The sequence below is a fragment of the Pristis pectinata genome, chromosome 8 (genome assembly GCF_009764475.1).
Source record: "Pristis pectinata isolate sPriPec2 chromosome 8, sPriPec2.1.pri, whole genome shotgun sequence".
Lineage (NCBI taxonomy): Eukaryota > Metazoa > Chordata > Chondrichthyes > Rhinopristiformes > Pristidae > Pristis > Pristis pectinata.
In genome coordinates, this window is record NC_067412.1 from 85703457 (window position 1) to 85721221 (window position 17765).

Sequence of the window (17765 nt, forward strand, 5' to 3'; positions counted from 1 at the left end):
CCTCAGTAACAGGAGTGAAAGGTCAGCCTGAAGTGCTTGCTCAGATCTCTGGAGAGGAGGTGGAACCCACAACCAACTGCTTCAGGAGGAAGAGCACAGCAGGGCACCAACTCCCCTCTACACTGGAAAACCAAACACAGATGGGGTACTCACTTTGCAGAACATCTGCCCAGTCAGCAAGGGCAATCTGACCTTCCAGTCTCCTGTCACTTTAATTCTCCATCCCACTCCCACTGTAAGCTCTTTGTTGCCTCCTGCACCGTTCCAATGATGCCTAATACAAGGAACAGCACCTGAACTTCCATCTGGGCACTTTGTAGCCCTCAGAACCAAATGAATTTAATTGTTTCAGGTAACCCTGGTTTTGCCCCTCTCCATGGATGTAGCTGTACCTTGGTTTCAATTTGTTCCATTTTATTTTCCTGTCTCCAACTGCTGGTTTGAAAGTTACCTTGGCAGCTTTGGTCTGCACCCTATCACAGGCATTCCCTCTCTGTTCTCTACACTCCCTCATTCTCTCTGCCACTTGACAAGCTTGGTTTCTCACTCTTCCAGTTCCAATGAAGGATCTTTGTTCTGTCCCACTGGTTCTGTTTCTCCCCCCACTGATGCTGCCTCATCTGCTGGGTGGTTCCAACATTTTGTAAATAATTCCTCAGTATTTGATTCTGGAAGGATACTGGGACAAGGAGTAAATGTAATCAAAACCTATACGAATTCCTTGTTTTTTGCTGGGCCCTACTGGAATTTCATAGCTGGTGCTGATGCAGGAACAACTATACATCTTGCGATGGAATAGAACACCAGATTTTGTTCTACTTACCAATCCGAGGATCTGCAAAAAGGTGAAATGATAGAAGAACATAAGTCCAGTAGCAAGAAGGGCCCACCAAAAGTCACCCAATGGTTCAGGTTGGTACACACCTAAAACAAAAACATATTATTTAAAGATCACTCATTTCATTAAAATGCCTCCTCAGGTTGTCAGTCATTCACTGCCCATCATCTCACCCCTCACTGTAAAGGGGATCGCTGTCAACAGTTTAAACTTATCCAAAGATATTCTCAGTGTTGACTTCACTTTAGCATCAGTACACTGGTGTTCCCAGGGGTGCATACTGAGACCAATATCAACTGCTGCTGGTAGATCATCAACTCGTCGAAAGACGCACTTTGGCCTGGCTGAAACCTGTTGGTTCCAGTGTAAAGGAGCTGTCCGTAAGCGAATGCTGCCGACTGGCCCATTCCAAGGTGCCAGAGTGCCGAGAAATGCATCGAAGCTCAGTGCAGACAGCACAAAGGTTCTGTGCGGAAAGACCAGTCTAGGGTCCTGCTGCCACTGGACACTGAGGGACTGGGTTCTGCATAACAGCCTCTCAAAAACCTCATGGGTATATGGCCTAAAAAAAACGAGTGACATTTATGCATTGTGAATAGAATGTATTGATTTGGTGGCACAATGAACATAAAGAAAGACATGTACTGATTGTTGTATTCCCTGTATATATTCTTTGTGAATAAAGTACATTTTTGAAAAAGAAATCAGTACACTGCTGTTGTCCACACTGAGTGCTGCAAACTGGCACTTTGTGGACTACATGCTGAGAGACATTGCAATGGTGCAGCCACTGGGGTAGAACCACAGTACTCTTCCCAACCTGCATACAATGGAATCCCACAAACTACTTACTTAAAGGTTATACATCAATGATAATTAATCTCATGCTTATTAAGTAACTGAAATAATATGTGGTGAAAATGTCAACTTGTTATACACATTTAACTTTTTTTGTGAATAACTTGTCTTTACAAACTCCACACATTGAGAAAAACCCTTCATAGGAGTCATAAAGGAATTCAAAATATTCTCTCCAGGTTGTAGTTTTATTCAAACTGTCACAAATCTTACTTTCCCCTGCCCATAATCTGGGATCTGCAGAATTTGAAATAAGAACAGCAATCTTCACATGGTTGAATTTTCTTCCATTTTTAAGTGCAGGGAATAATCTACTGGATTTCTGTCATTTTGTTTCTTAGTTATTCTTGGAGGTGGACATTTTTTTTCAGTGATATTTACTGATCATCCCTGGCTGACAACGAAAGAAACAGCAGCAAAAAGCTGCATGGCCCCGTGATCCTACTCCGCCATTCAATAAGATTGTGATTGGCCTCAGCTCCAATGTCCTTGCCTGTTCCCCATAGTCTTGAACTCCCTTATAGACCCAAAATCCATCTCCATATTCAATAATTCAGTTTCCACAGCTCTCTAAAGATTCATGAACCTTCTCATGAACCTTCTCATCTCCATCTTAAATGGATAATTCCTCATTGTGAAGTTCTAGAATCACCCACGAAGGGAAACATCCTCTCAGCACTCTTCCTGTCAAGACCACTAAAGTCAAACTACATTCTGATCACTCTTCCTAGAGGATCCTTCACCAATCATTCATTAATCCCATCTCACTACACATGACCAGATCCCACTGCAAAGGAGGAAGCAGCCTTATCACAGTGAATGGCATGCCTCTGGAACAGACTGAACCAAGGACTTCACAGTTCAAGCTGTTGGAACCATTTCTGCTGTCGGGCAAAAAGTTATATACCAATATCGACATTATATGAAAGGTGGTGGTCACATAGCTCAATTCTATATTATCTGTCAGTCTATTTCTGAAGCATCGATTGGCTTACTACCTGAAAGATCCAGATGAAGCCACCAAGGACATACTCATATAGCATGCCAAGGCTCTGCTGGTTGTTGATCCTCATCATACGATGCCAAGAAATTTGGTGGAGCTGGTGTCCAGGCATTTTACCGAAATCTTACCATAAATGCTTTATTTTGATTTGTGACAAATAAATGGATAAGCATGACAGAGAAAATAAATGTATTGTTTTAAGAAACAGTCCGTCTTGAATACACTCAATGAACTTGTCTCCAAGGCTACCTTTGCCAATTTGGTTTCTCCAATTTATAAGAAGAACGTCACATTGCAGCCACACCTCTGTAATGGCTAACATATCATACTGATGTATTTATACTTGTAGCATCAACTTATCTGTCTTGATACATATGCTGTGTGCATACAGATAAAAAGTTTATCTTTTTACCATTTTTCTCCTACTCTTTTTACACTTCCACATTTCTTGCCTTGCTGTCACACACATGATCACTCTTCATTTTACTATCACTTTGTCCTTTCCATTTAACTTTCTAGATTTTCACTCACCAGGAATCTTCCCCTTTCTGACTACTTAGAAGTCCTAACTCCAGCCCTAGTTATTCAACTTACCAGGAGACCTGTTCCAGGCTGCCTCAAGTGAAGCCCAACTCAATGGAACAGCTCCCTTTTTCCTCAAAACTGGTGCCATTACCTCAAAAATTAAACCTCAATCATACCATAGCATTTTCTTCACTCATTCATTTTTTATGGATCTGGGCTTCACTAGCAAGCCCATCCTTAATTGTCTTTGTACTTAGTGGTTTGCCTAACCATATGAGGACATTTAATAGTCAATCACATCAGTGGGACTGGAGTCATATACAGGTCAGACCAGGCAAGAATGGTAGATCTCCTCTCTAAGGACATTAGTGAATTCCCAACAATCCAGTAATTTTAGTGTCATTATTGCCAATGACTAGTAATTTTTTAAACTCCAGATTATTCACAGAATTTAAATTCCACAGCTAACGTAACGAGATTTGAACTTTGGTCTCCGTATTGTTAGCTGAGGCTCGGTAATTTACCACTGCTCCACCACTGTGCCCATGTGAAGGGTTTGATGCGCTTATTCCCTGAACTGCTTTTGCAGTAATGTTGTTCCCACAATCACATTACTTAGCAAACTTCAGGATTTTGATTAAAATGAAATCCATATCTGGACCAAGTATGGCTTGAAGGACACATTTTTATAGCTATTACATGGCCTTTCTTGCCAGTAACCGTCGTAGAACTGGGAAATATCATGCACTAAATTGTACAAATTTATACAGTGAATTCCATTGATAGTGCTGTGTACAGTAAGAGAGTGGAAGTGTAAAACTTAATGGCAGAGACATCAGTCAAAAGGATTGCTCTGTCCTGAACGGTGGAGACACATGGAGATTCCAGTTTTGAGGTGCCTAATACATCAAAGTATTTGACAGCATCATTTCAGGTGATGTGAAATATGCAGTTGCCTTAAATTTTTTTTTGTTATTTATTCTCTCTTCAAGATCCGGATACTGCTGGCAGTTCCAACCTTAGAGTCCAGAGTTCCTTTTTCCTCAGTGTGAAACAAATCATCTGACTTTGTTATTTTGTTATATGTAAGAGCTGGGGGATTTGATGAGAAAGGTATTGGCTTATAGAATTCATGTCAGATGGTTATTTTAAGATTAAAGCTGACAAAGCTGATTGAAGCAGCACCGGGTTTCACTACGTTCAATGGCTGATGTGCAAGAGAACTATAAGTTACGTGAATACACATATCAATAAATGCAGAGAAATGCTCGCTGGATTTGTACAGTGACATAATTTGCAACTGCCAGCAGAAAATAAACATCTGAAATCAATTTCTGTTTTCATTTTAAATCAATTTTGATTGATTTCCTTTTCACCTGCTCCCACTGCCACTGGATTGCCCAGCAAAAATCTCTGATCTCACTGAGATCAGGATCCTACAGCCAACACCAAATTCATTCCACCGCTTTGGTATTCTGATTCATTATCAATCCCAATTTATTTCAGATTACATCTGTACTTCTTTAGAGAGTCTCCGAGTTATATAGCACGGAAACGGGCCCTTCAGCCCAATTTGTCCATGCCAACCAAGTTGCCTAGCCCTGTTTGCCTGCATTTGGCCCATATCCCTCGAAGCCTTTCCTATCTGTGTACCTGTTTAGTATTCACTGGAATACATCAATGCAAGTTGACTGCATGAATTAAAGAGCTGCAACACTATCAATCGGTGTGTTTCAAATCTAGTTAAAGACACTTCAGAAGAACTGAATCCATGTCAAAAATTCTTAACCTAATGCAGTGTTACGTTGGATTCCAACTCTCCTCTTTCTTACGATGAACAAGGCATTCATTGTGTTGTGATTGGCCTCAGCTCCAATGTCCTTGCCTGTTCCCCATAATCTTCAACTCCCCTTATAGACCCAAAATCTATTTCCATATTCAATAATTCATACGTGCTTGCAGCTGGGATGCACCAGAGAATATACTCTGAAGAAAAGGTTAGGTGATATACAATTCCAGGCTACTCCTTAATGTCACCCAAAAGTTTTGAGCCAGATCATATTAGGTAAGAGGAACTACAGATTGGGTGCATCTTCCCACAGTTTGGCTCTTTTGCTCTCAGTTCTAGTGAACAGGATCATTGTACTCTGAGAATGAGAATTCATGCCTACCACGAGGAGACCACGATTACTGTAATCAGGTTTGGGAAGTTTCCTTATTCATTCTTGGATTATAGGCATCATTGGTAAGGCCAGCACTTATTGCCCACTCCTGGCTGCTCTTTCAGTGGTGGAGGTGAACAGCTGCCTTCTTGAACGGCCAGAGTGCCTGAAGGTGCACCCAGCAACAAAGAACCACCGTGATAAAGATCTAGGTCAGGATGGTCTGCAACCTATAGATAAGATGTCTATTCAATGGCAATGGTGTCTGTAAGCATCTGCTCAGTGGTGGAGATCACAACTATGGGGAGACATTGCCAAGGATGCCCAAGAGCCAGCTGCAGTGAATGCTGTAAGTAAACCTCACAGCAGCCAGAATAACACAGGTGGTCAGGTGCTAAGCAGTGGGCTCCCTTGTTCTATTGGTGTCCAACACTGTGTCGATGGACGCATCAAGCAAATATATATTCTAATATATTCCTAATGTGACCACAAAGAGGTAAAAAGGAGGAAGGATTGGTTTGTTGGTTTAGCAAAACCACATAATGTGGAGATGAATTATTAAAACAGTCGCGTTTAGATGGCACCTTTCACAGTCCCATACAAATGCAACTGTCCCAAACAGCTCCATGAGAGTGAGGTACTTTCAATGTGTTGACACAGTTGTAATGTGGGAAACACAACAGGCAATTTCTGCACAGCAAGCTCTGACAAATAGCAGCATGATAATGACCCTCTATGTGCCTTTAGATGAAAGTCATCAAAGCACTTGACCTAACGAAGGGAAGCAATGTGGAAAATGGTTAACAATGAAGGGAGGGAGCTGGATGTGGATAAACGTAGGTGTGGGGAGAAGGGGAGAAAAGAAGAAATAGAAAGCAATGAAGAGAAGGCAGCAGAATGACAACAGAGAAAAATGGTAATAAAGGGGACAGGCAGCACGATTAAGCTCACTGGTGCACTGAGATGTTGGAGGGTGGTGGTGGTTTGGCAGCATGGACGAGAAATGCCTACTTCTCTTGCAAAAGGAGAAAATGCCTGGCTCGATGTGCTTGGGAGAGGGTAAAGGGAGGGTGTTGGTGAAAGAGAGAAGAGCGAGACAAACTGGACAAAGTCTAAAGGATATTCAGTTGGGATAGGTCACGTCTCTGAACTAGAACAGAAGGGTAGAGTGTCTTGTGAACTGGACAACTAAAGCACTGGACTTGAGAAACCAGCTCTTCAGCTATTTAGCTTTGAAAGGATCGCCCCACATTTTTCAAAACTCCAGAGAGTACAGACTTAGTCTGCACAATCTCTCCTCATCTGACAATTCATCATCCCAGGAATCAAATTGGAGTAGCTTCACAGCAGTCTCTCTCTCTATCAAATATACCCTTTCTTAGGTAGGGAGACCAGTCCTGTTGACAATATTCCAGCTGTGGTCTCACTAAGGCTCTATATAATTGGAGCAAAAAGCCTCTCCTTTTATACCTAAATCCTCGTGCAATAAAACATGAAGGTTCACAAGGCTATCAGTTTTAACCTTCAACAGTTAGATTGCATGTCTTTTTTATCCTTCAAGCAAAAACTGTTCTGTAAAATCTGCTTGGCAAGTTCCAAACTACACGTTTTCACATACAAGGTTATCCTGGCATGGTCAGCTTTTCAGGGACTGCGTCAGCTTTTCGATTGCATTGGTCAGTTTCATTAGTTTGAGGTCAGCATATACATATAATGCACCGACAGACAATACACATACAAATCTTATTGTTAGACCATTTGTTCACAGTCTGGTTAAACTTTGCAGACAGCTATTGCTGAAGCAGCTTTTGCCATCTTTATCTAGAATTAACTATCAGAATTTCTGACCTTGCTTTTCTCAAGATGAGTTGAAGGATATTGTATTTTATAAAAATAGGGAAAATATGCCATGTACCTGCAATGTAAATGCAGGTTGCCCACTAATTTATAGCGGATAAGTACATCTAATCTTGTTTTTTTTCTAAAACTGTGACTTCACAACTTTTTTTAAACAGACAGTGAATTTGATATGGGTTGTCTGAAAATTCACATATCAGACATTATTTGTCGACCTGCTGTGGCCTTGAAACAGTCAAGACCAAGTAGGTAGTCCAAAGATGAGGTAGAGTTCGTGGGTTGGAATGGGAATAGGTTCATTATTGTCACATGTACTGAGGTACAGTGAAAAACCTGTCTTGCGTACTGTTCATACAGATCAATTCATTACACAGTGCATCGAGGTAGTACAAAGTAAAACGATAACAGAATGCAGAATAAACAGCTACAGAGAAAGTGCAGTGCAGGTGGACAATAAGGTGCAAGGCCAAAACGAGGTAGATTGTGAGGTCAAGAGCCCATCTTATTGTACTAGGGAACCACTCAATTGTCTTATAACAGCTGTCCTTTCAAGCTTTTTGTATCTTTCTGCCCGATTGGAAAGGGGAGAAGGGAATGTCTGGGGGCGGGTGGGATCTTTGATTATGCTGGCTGCTTTACGGAGGCAGCGAGTTGTAATAGACAAAGTCCATAGAGAGGAGGCTGGTTTACGTGATGTGCTGAGCTGTGGTCCACAACTCTCTGCAGTTTCTTGCAGTCATAGGCAGAGCAGTTGCATACCAAGCCATGATGTATTCGGATAGGATGCTTTCTATGATGCACCAATAAAAATTGGTGAGGGTTGACGGGATCATGCCAAATTTCTTTAGCTTTCTAAGTAGAGGTGCTAGTGAGCCTTCTTGGCCACGGCATCTACGTGGTTGGACCAGGACAGGGTATTGGTGATGTTCACTCCTAGGAACTTGAAGCTCTCAACTTACGACCTCAGCACCATTGACGTAGACAGGAGCATGTGCACCACCCCCCTTCCTGAAGTCAATCACCAGCTTTGTTTTGCTGACATTGAAGGGGGGTGGTTGTCACGACATCATGTCATTAGGCTCTCTATCTCCTTCCTATACTCCAACTCATCATTATTTAAGATACAGCCCACTACAGTGGTATCATCTGCAAACTTGTAGATGGAGTTAGAGTAGAATCTGGCCACACAGTTATGAGTGTACAGGGAGTAGAGTAGGGAGCTGAGGACGCAGCCTTGTGGGGCATCAGTGTTGAGAATAATTGTGGTGGAGATGTTGCTGGGAATAATTAGGCCAAACATAAATATTTATTTCAGTGCATATTTTGAAATTACATTCTGTCTTTATAAATGCTACGCATTGATTTTGTATTATTTCTAGTCAAATAGAAAAAAAGTTGGCAAGGAGAGCTGGTTATGTGGTATGAGCTGGTACATTCCTGCCATCCCTGGCGAGAGGATGCAATTGTCATATGACAATCTCTACCAGAAATGTGCACATAGAAATCTCATGACGACAGGTGCAGCAAAAAGCAGAAATGCATTCAAGCGAAGCCACAAAGAAAGATGGATACAAGGCTCCACTGAAGAGCTGAAATGATGAGGAGCAGGAGAAAGCTCATGTGATACAAGCTCAGCTGCAGGGAATGTAAAGGTTGGTGCCACACCAGATATTTTCTTTCTTACATTGCTTATGATATGTTGATCTCTGGAGTTATGAAATACAAGGATGGAAGAAAGCTTACCAGCAACCACCACCACAAATTCATCCATTGAATGGAATGCATTACAACTGCAATCTCCAGAACAGAAAGGATAAAAAGAAAATGTAGAACATTTCCTGTTTGGAAATACAAAGTATAAAAAGGCATTCTCATACAAATACTGTGTATGTGTTGACGTAGTAACACAGAGATTGTTTTGACACTGACTCAAAGCACAAGTCTTCCATAATAAGTAAAATACAAACATTCCGAAATGAAGGCATTTAACATGTGCTTACTCCTTAAAGATTCCAACAAGCAACTTCTCCTGCCTTCCTCAATTCATGTTGAGGTTCTTCTGTACCCCAGTGGATCACTTCTTTGTGAGGTGCTTAACCCGAGGAAGATCTCCCCAATAAACTCAGAATCAAGAAATTCTGATCCAGCAGGGAAGCAAGGATAGCCTGCAGATTTAGGGTAGAGGGGCTACACAAGTTTATTTTGAAATGATCCAGATGAGATTTTGAAACTTATAGAAGAAAAAGGTTATGTTTAGGAAATTTAGAACATAATGATTCTTAATCCTTAAACAAAATATCCAATACACTACGCTGTCCATTCAACACCCAAAGAAATGAGAGCATGACATTATACTGGCCATAAAAAGGGTTTGAAATTCAAGTTTTAACTGATGAAAAGCAAAATAAAACATAAGAAAGCCAATAAAGTTTGAAAGAGCTATTTTCAACCTAGTATACTCCATGCAGACAACAAATATAGACAATACAAAATTCACACTTTCATTCATTTGCTTTAAGAATGACACGGTGACTTTCAAAATGCTTGCATACACAACTGATTGAAGCCATCTGTTTGTGGGATGTGCTGGTCAGTGACAATGGCGATTGCAGACATATACATTTTAATAATATTACACAGGTTGATACTGCAAAAGACAAAAAGGCCACATCAAAACTAAAACATAAATGAGGACCTGAAAGCAGAGGGTATTGCTATTGAAGTTCTAAAACTCAGTGGAGAAGAGCTTCAGTCACAAAACCACAATCTTGGCCACCTTTAAGAAATGTCACAAGTCTAACTGTGGTGGCAAGGGATCTCCCTGCTCTGTCCGCCACAGGAAGAGTCATCACTCGGGTCTTCCTCAACTGCCTCTAGCAGGAGCAGCGCCACTACATGTGGTCTTTATCGACCTCTCTAAAGCCTTCAACTTCATCAACCAGAATCAATAGTCTACAGAAGTTTGTCCCCACGTCCTGGAATCCATGATCCTAACCAAAGGGTCTACAACAAAGCCAATCACAGTGAATGCCAGTGTCAAAGGAGGCTGCATCATTGCCCCAACACTTATTTCCAGTCTCCGTTGCACCTCATCTCCAACAATTTCCAGCAGGAGTGGAGCTAATCTTTAGAACTAAATGGAAATTGTTCGGCTACACTTGAGAACCAAGGTCACCCCAACCTTAGTTATCGAATTACAGTATGCATACGATGCTTGTATTTGCACAAAGTAGGAAGCCAAGCTCCAAGCCATCATCCACTCACTCATTCACTGAAGCACACGAGATGACCTGCCTTACACTGAACATCCACAAGAGGGAGGTCCTCTACCAAACTGACAACAGTGCCCTCCAACAATGAAGATCCACAGTGAGACCCTTGAAATATAGACCAGTTCTCTTATTTTTTTTAATCCTATGTTACAGTGGTCATGAGGGGACTTCAATATGCAGGTTAGACTGGGAAAAATCAGGTTGGCACTGGATCCCAACAGAAGGAACTTGTAGAATGCCTACCAGATGTCTTTTTAAAGCAGCTTGTGGTTGAGCCCACTAGGGAAAAGGCAATTCTGGATTTGGCATTGTGCAATGAACCAGATTTGATTAGGGAGCTTAAGGCAAAGGAAACCTGTGGAGGCAGTGATCATAATATGATAGAATTCACCCTGCAGTTTGAGAGAGAGAAACTAAAAATCAGCTGCATCGGTATTACAGTTGAGTAACGGTAAATACAGAGGCATGAGAGAGGAGCTGACCAAAGTTGATCGGAAGGGGACCCTAGCAGGGATGATGGTACAGCAGCAATGGCAGGAGTTTCTGGGAGTAATTCGGAAGGTGCAGGATCAGTTCACCCCAAAGCAGCAGCAGCATTTTAAAGAGAGGATGAGGCAACCGTGGCTGACAATGGAGGTCAAAGACAGCATAAAAGCAAAAGAGAGGGCATACAATATTGCAAAAATTAGTGGGAAGCTAGAGGATTGGGAAGCTTTTAAAAACCAACAGAAGGCAACAATAAAGGGAGAAAAGATGAAATATGAAGGTAAGCTAGTCAATAATATAAAAGAGGATACCAAAAGTGTTTTCAAATATATAGAGTAAAAGAGAGGCAAGATTGGACATCGGACCACCGGAAAATGATGCTGGAGAGGTAGTAATGGGGAACAAAGAAATGGCGGACAAAATGAATACGTATTTTGCGTCAGTCTTCACTGTGGAAGACACCAGCATCATGCCAGAAATTTGAGAGAGTCAGGGTGCAGAAGTGAATGTAGTCACTATTACTAAGGAGAAGGTGCTTGGGAAACTGAAAGGTCTGAAGGTGGATAAGTCACCTGGACCAGACAGACTGCACCCCTGAAAGGAGGTAGCTGAAGAGATTGTGGAGTCATTAACAGTGATGTTTCAAAAATAGTTTCAGGAATGGTTCCAGAGGACCGGGAAAAAAAAAATCAGTAATATCACTCCACTCTAAGGGAGGGAGGCAAAAGGCAGGAAATTATAGGCCAGTTAGCCTGACTTCAGTGGTTGGTAAGATGTTAAGGATGAGGTTCAGGGTACTTGGAAGCACATGATAAAATAGGCTGAAGTCAGCATGGTTTCCTTAAGGAGAGATCCTGCCTGACCAATCTGTTGGTAGTAAGGAAGTCAAATGCAATTTTAGCATTCATTTCAAGAGGACTAGAATATATAAGCAAGGATGTAATGCTGAGGCTTTGTAAGGTGTTGGTCAGACCACATTTGGAGTATTGCGAGCAGTTTTGGGCCCCATATCCAAGGAAAGATGTGCTGGCATTGGAGAGGGTCCAGCAGAGGTTTACAAGAAATGAAAGGGTTAATATGAGTGTTTGACGGCTCTCGGCCTGTACTCACTGGAGTTTAGAAGGATGTGGAGGGATCTCATTGAAACCTACTGAATATTGGAAGGCCAGGATAGAATGGACATGGAGAGGATATTTCCAGTCGTGGGAGAGTCTAGGACCAGAGGGCACAGCCTCAGACTGCAAGGATGTCCCTTTAGAACAGTGATGAGGAGGAATTTCCTTAGCCAGAAGGTGATGAATCTGTGGAATTCATTGCCACAGACAGCTGTGGAGGCCAAGTCATTGAGTGTATTTAAAGTGGAGGTTGATAGGTTCTTGATTAGTAAGGGTGTCAAAGATTACAGAGAGAAGGCAGGAGAAGCGGGTTGAGAGGGAAAAATAAAATCAGCCATGATCAAATGGGGGAGCAGACTTGATGGGCTGAATGGCCTAATTCTGCTCTTATGTTTTGTGGTCTTATTTCAGAATCCATTGCTCAGCAGAGGCAGACATTGAAGATGAAATGCATCATCTTCTTCAATACGCCAGCACAGTCTTTGGTCATTTGAGGAAAAGAGTATTTGAAGATCAAGACCTTAGATTTGGCACAAAAGTCATGGTAGACCTAGCAGCAGTGATCCCTGCCCTCCCATATGTTTCTAGGGCTTAGACTACCAAATGCAGGCACATCAAGGCACTGGAAAGATACCACCAACACCATCTCTGCAAAGTCCTCCAAATTCACTGGAAGGATAAATGAACCAACGTCAATGTCCTCTCTCAGGTCACCCTGGTTACACGTAGTCAGCTCCATTGGATAGGGCAAGCTATTCACATGCCCAAGACCAGATTCCCAAGGAGCATTGTTACAGGAAGAGATTACTAAGCAAAGAGAGGAAAAAATTCAAGGATAAGCTCAAAGGCTCCATGAAGAAATGCTACATCCCCGCTGACTTCTGGGAATCTCTGGCCCAGTACCATTCCAAGTGGAGAAGGAGCATTTGGGGTAATATTGCAAACCTGGAGTCCATGCATCAGACGCACACAGAGGTCCTGCATAAATGGCAAAAGAAGCACACCACCTCACCAACTACCCACTCTATCAGGGACATCCAGTCCCAATTGCACAAAATTCTGCAGTTCCTACATCGCTCTCATCAGTCACCTCAGATCCCCACAGGACCAGAGTGGAAATCACCTTCAATCCCAAGTGGCTGCCCGAGAAGATTATTTCAACTGTTAATTCAAATGTTTCTTACAGAAAATATGAAGTTTTTTTAGGACAGAATCCAACATGGTTTAAAATGTACAAGTCAGCTCTAATACAATTTATAGTTCAACACTGCAGAAAAGTGCTCAAGTTTGGATAAATCCTTCCCAATGAATTAGTAACTCTGCATGGAAACACCATACAAAATTAGAGTTCAGGAATCTGAGTCTCCTAATGTAACTGCTCCATCTCCTGGCTTAACTGGTGAAAGGTGCCACGTAAATGGTAGTTATTGTTGTTATAGCCTGAAATCTAAATGCAAAAGTGCTCAACTATGCCTGTCACAGTTGACCTGTTTCTAAGCCCATTAAAAGGCCATTATGGACTAACTGGGTCTCAGCTTCCACCCATCAACAGCAGCCATGTATATGGTGAGAGGGAGCTCTACCTAACAGGCACAATGGTGCAAGGGGTGACCTGGATGACTGTTTTGGTGCTGGCCTGAATTTTAGCAGCTGACTAAAGTTGCAATGGGAATATTGAAGAAGAGTGATTGAATTTACAGCACCACAGCTGAGACAGGTATGTGGCAAAACTCTGCAAAAAGCGGTCCTAGAAATCTGACTTTTTTTTGGCATCCTATGCCATTTCCACTCCAAGCCAGGATCAGAATTATTGGAAGTAACTTCAAACAGAGCCAGCAGATGTAGTTTTTCAATCAATATATTTCTCTCATAATAACCACCCATGTAGAAAGATGAAGGACATGATTCAAAATTTGTTTCAAGAGAACAAGTAGAATTCATAATTGGAGAGTGAAGCACAGAGCTGGCGTACTGAATCTCCATCCACTTCCTCTCACACACGGTTTCCTGAATCATAGAATCATACAGCACAGAAGCAGGTCATTACAGCCCATCTCATCCATGCCAACCATGATGCCTATCTATGCTCATTCCATCTCCCCAAGCTAGCCCTGTATCCCTCTACTCCTTTCCTATGGTAGGGAAATTAAACACTTATCTGTGTGTTACCTACACAGAAGACGACACGCATAACCAGCCATATATGTTAGAGAATCAAGGGTCTAATTAAAGTGAGGAAACTGAAGGAACTAGCTTTTAGTGAAAAGATAGTAGTAAAGAAGTTTGAAAACTTGAAAGCTGATAAATTTCAATGACCCGATGATCTACAACCCAGAGTTTTAAACAAGATGGATTTGGGGATGATGGATGTTCTGGGTGACTTCGTCCTGAGTTATATAGATATGGTAAATGTTCCTGCAGATTACAGGATAGCAAATGTGACCCCATGAGGTAGGAAAGGAGAGAGAGACCGACAGACAAACAGGGAGACAAAGATACTGACCTGTTAGTCTAACAGTAATGGTAGAGAAATTCTAGACTCTGCAATGAAAAGTGTAATAATAGAAGAGCTTAAAAAGAATAATGGGAGTGAGCAAAGACAATGTGGATTTATGAAAGGCAAACTGTGTCTACCTAATCCACAGGAGCTCTTTGACAATGTAACCAACGGAATAAGTTAAGGAGAACCAGTGGATGTTGTGTATTTGGATTTTCAGAAGTTGCCTGCTATTTTAATACTCTAGCCTCATTGCATTTGGCCTTTTGCATTGCTCCAACAAAGTTCAATGTAAGCTCTTTCTGTGGCTCTCCCCCTTACCTATTGAAGGAATAGCTTGCAATCAGGAGCTATCAGGAAGGGACCAGGCCCGGCCATTTTAACTGCCTGCACCCAATGTCCGCCTATATGGTGGATATTGATTGAGATGTCAAAGGACAGCCAATATCCATGGAATAGCCGATGGAATATTCCCTCTGGGGGGATTTAAGAACAGTGCTGGCCAGCAATGTAATTTGCCCTCAGGAGAAGAACTCTGGTGAAAGGAGTTCAAGGACGGAAGACTAGTGTTCCTTTTGTTAAATGTGTGTGAAATTACTCTTCCAAGTACAACAATAATTACAGATACAAAATATAAACAGTAAATGCTGGAAATACACAGTAGGTCAGGCCACATCTCTGGGAAGAGAAACAGAGTTAACGTTTCAGGTTGAAGACTCTTCATCAGAATAATGGGCATCTAGTTGATATAAAAATGGATCATTTTATTACATTTAATAGCATAAAGCAAAAAGCACAAAACACGAGAAGGTCTTTAGGCCCATCAGAAATATCCTTCCCATAAACTGGACAATGTTGTGGACTTTGCATTACCCAGAGCACCTCAAGGGAAGGCAAGAACATTTCCAAAACATCTCACATCTATACAGCTCATTACTGGTTTATTCTCGACCATCTCTCCCAGCTAACCACAATTCATCATCACCCCCCACCCAGTCAAAGCAATAACTCCATTTCAGAAAGGCAACAAAAATGCTAATGTTTAATGATTTGCAGCCAGACTGGAGAAGATGAACAGAATAACTAGTTCAGACAGTTCTATGAATAACTTGGTTTAAATTAGAAAAACTATTCAATTAGTGGATAAAAGAAATCCTTGGTTGTTTAGAAATGCTATTTTCAGTGGAATGTTTTAAGATAATAGTTCTTGCTGTAAGCAGCCTGGTGCAGTAATGCAGTGTTTTCGTAAGATTGTCTCTCAATGCAGCTGTGTGAACATCTAGGCCTTGTTTAGTTTAAGAGAAATGAAAGTCAAGATAAATGGGGAATGACCTGATATATGTATGGTGGCATTTTAAGCTCTTACTACAGGCTGTATATGACATGCCCTGGATGACATTAAGGCATGTGTAGATCAGCTCATTCAGTTTGTTGACTGTTGTAATAGTTGAGAGTCTGCAACATGGTGGAATTATGGGAAGGGCAAGCCTGATGGATTATAAGATGCACTTGGAACAATGGATGAAGTGCTGCCATTGGCTTTCACATTTGCAATGCAGGGAAGATTGGATGGGCAAAGGGGGAAGAGCAAAGCTCAGAGGGTTCCTCCTCCTGCTTACTATCCTGTACCCCACATGTGGAGTACCACAATCAAACCAGATCTTGATATTGTCACATTAAGTTAAGCTTGGCTGCAATTCCCATGGCCTCCACAGATTCTGCTTGACCTACTGAGTTCCTCCAGCACTTTCTGTTTGCTCCACATAAGATAAGAGATAAGAGATCTTTATTAGTCACATATACATCGAAACACACAGTGAAATACATCTTTTGCGTAGATTGTTCTGGGGGCAGCTTGCAAGTGTCACCACGCTTCTGGCGCCAACGTAGCATGCCCACAACTTCCTAATTCATACGCCTTTGGAATATGGGAGGAAACCGAAGCACCCGGAGGAAACCCATGCAGACACGGGGAGAACGTACAAACTCCTTACAGACAGTGGCCGGAATTGAACCCGGGTCGCTTGACACTGTAATAGCGTCACGCTGACCGCTACACTACCGTGCCTGCCCACTACCAATTCTACAGGTGCTACATTCCAGCATCTGCAGTCTCTTGTGTCTCCTCTATAAACTGAGAGCAAATCTTCTTCAGCAGTCCCTCGGGATCAGAGATGGCGTCCTTCCACTGTGGGCTTTGAAGTGACCAAATGAGGCCTGCATATGGGGAAGGTGGTAGGAGACCAGGTAGTTTGTGAGGTGGGGTACTCCTTCCGCCACTTACACAGGGGCTATGGCCTCCATATTTTCAACACTATCCTGAATGTTCCCTCTCCAGTTTGAATGGTCATGGGCCAGAGATCTCCTGGAGTCATTGGGAATGTTGCCCTTTCCCTCGGAAGCTTTGAGCAGATCCTCAACCCTTTTCTTCTGTCTACCTGGTCAAGCATTCCCATCAGTGACCAGGTGGAGCTCCAGGATGCCACCATGTATTTAATCAGTGAGCACTCCTCAATGATGTGCATCTGTATTTGAATCACACTGCAATCACAGACCCAAAGGCACTGGTTGGCTGCACAGAGGCTGTGCTCCTGAATCAGTAGTGGTTGACCCACTGATGAACTGGGAAGTCAAAGCATTGTAGTCCAGCAGTGAGGTTTGCAACAAGGAGCTGGTTGGTGATAGGCACAGAATGCCGCAACTTCTCTTGCATTGAGGCCCTAATTACACTCAGTCAGATTCTTTGGGCAGGTCACATCATTCACACACCTGACACCAACCTCCTGAAACAAATAGTAGGAATTAATGGATGTGGTGCCACAGAGGTCAGTGTTGTAGTTGTACAAAACTTTGGTTAGACTGCACTTGGAGTATTGTGTACAGTTCTGGTCACCACACTACAGGAAGGATGTGGTAGTGCGAGAGAGAGGTTTTGTGCCTGATCTGAGGACTCCATCTCTGAATACCCCTTCCCTCAATCCAGCAATAGCCGTGCTGGTGCACTCAGCTTGTCTGGGGGTAGGGAGTGGCAGGCAGCCATTTTGCTGTAAACTGCCATCCATCTGATCAGTAGCATTGGGTGAATTGCATCATCAAGCTCAGACAAGAGGCGAGTCCTGAGGAAAGGAACCTGGCCCACGTTTGCCAGAGTG

General features: G+C 42.3%; 1 protein-coding gene across 1 annotated transcript in view; it reads right to left on the reverse strand.

Moving 5' to 3' along the window:
- Positions 1–17765, reverse strand: part of LOC127573620 (transmembrane protein 164-like) — a 91887-nt gene that overhangs the window by 15923 nt on the left and 58199 nt on the right. The window contains exon 5 of the mRNA XM_052022005.1: positions 824–924. Coding sequence (XP_051877965.1) covers positions 824–924 — 101 coding nt within the window. The remainder of the gene's footprint in view (positions 1–823; positions 925–17765) is intronic.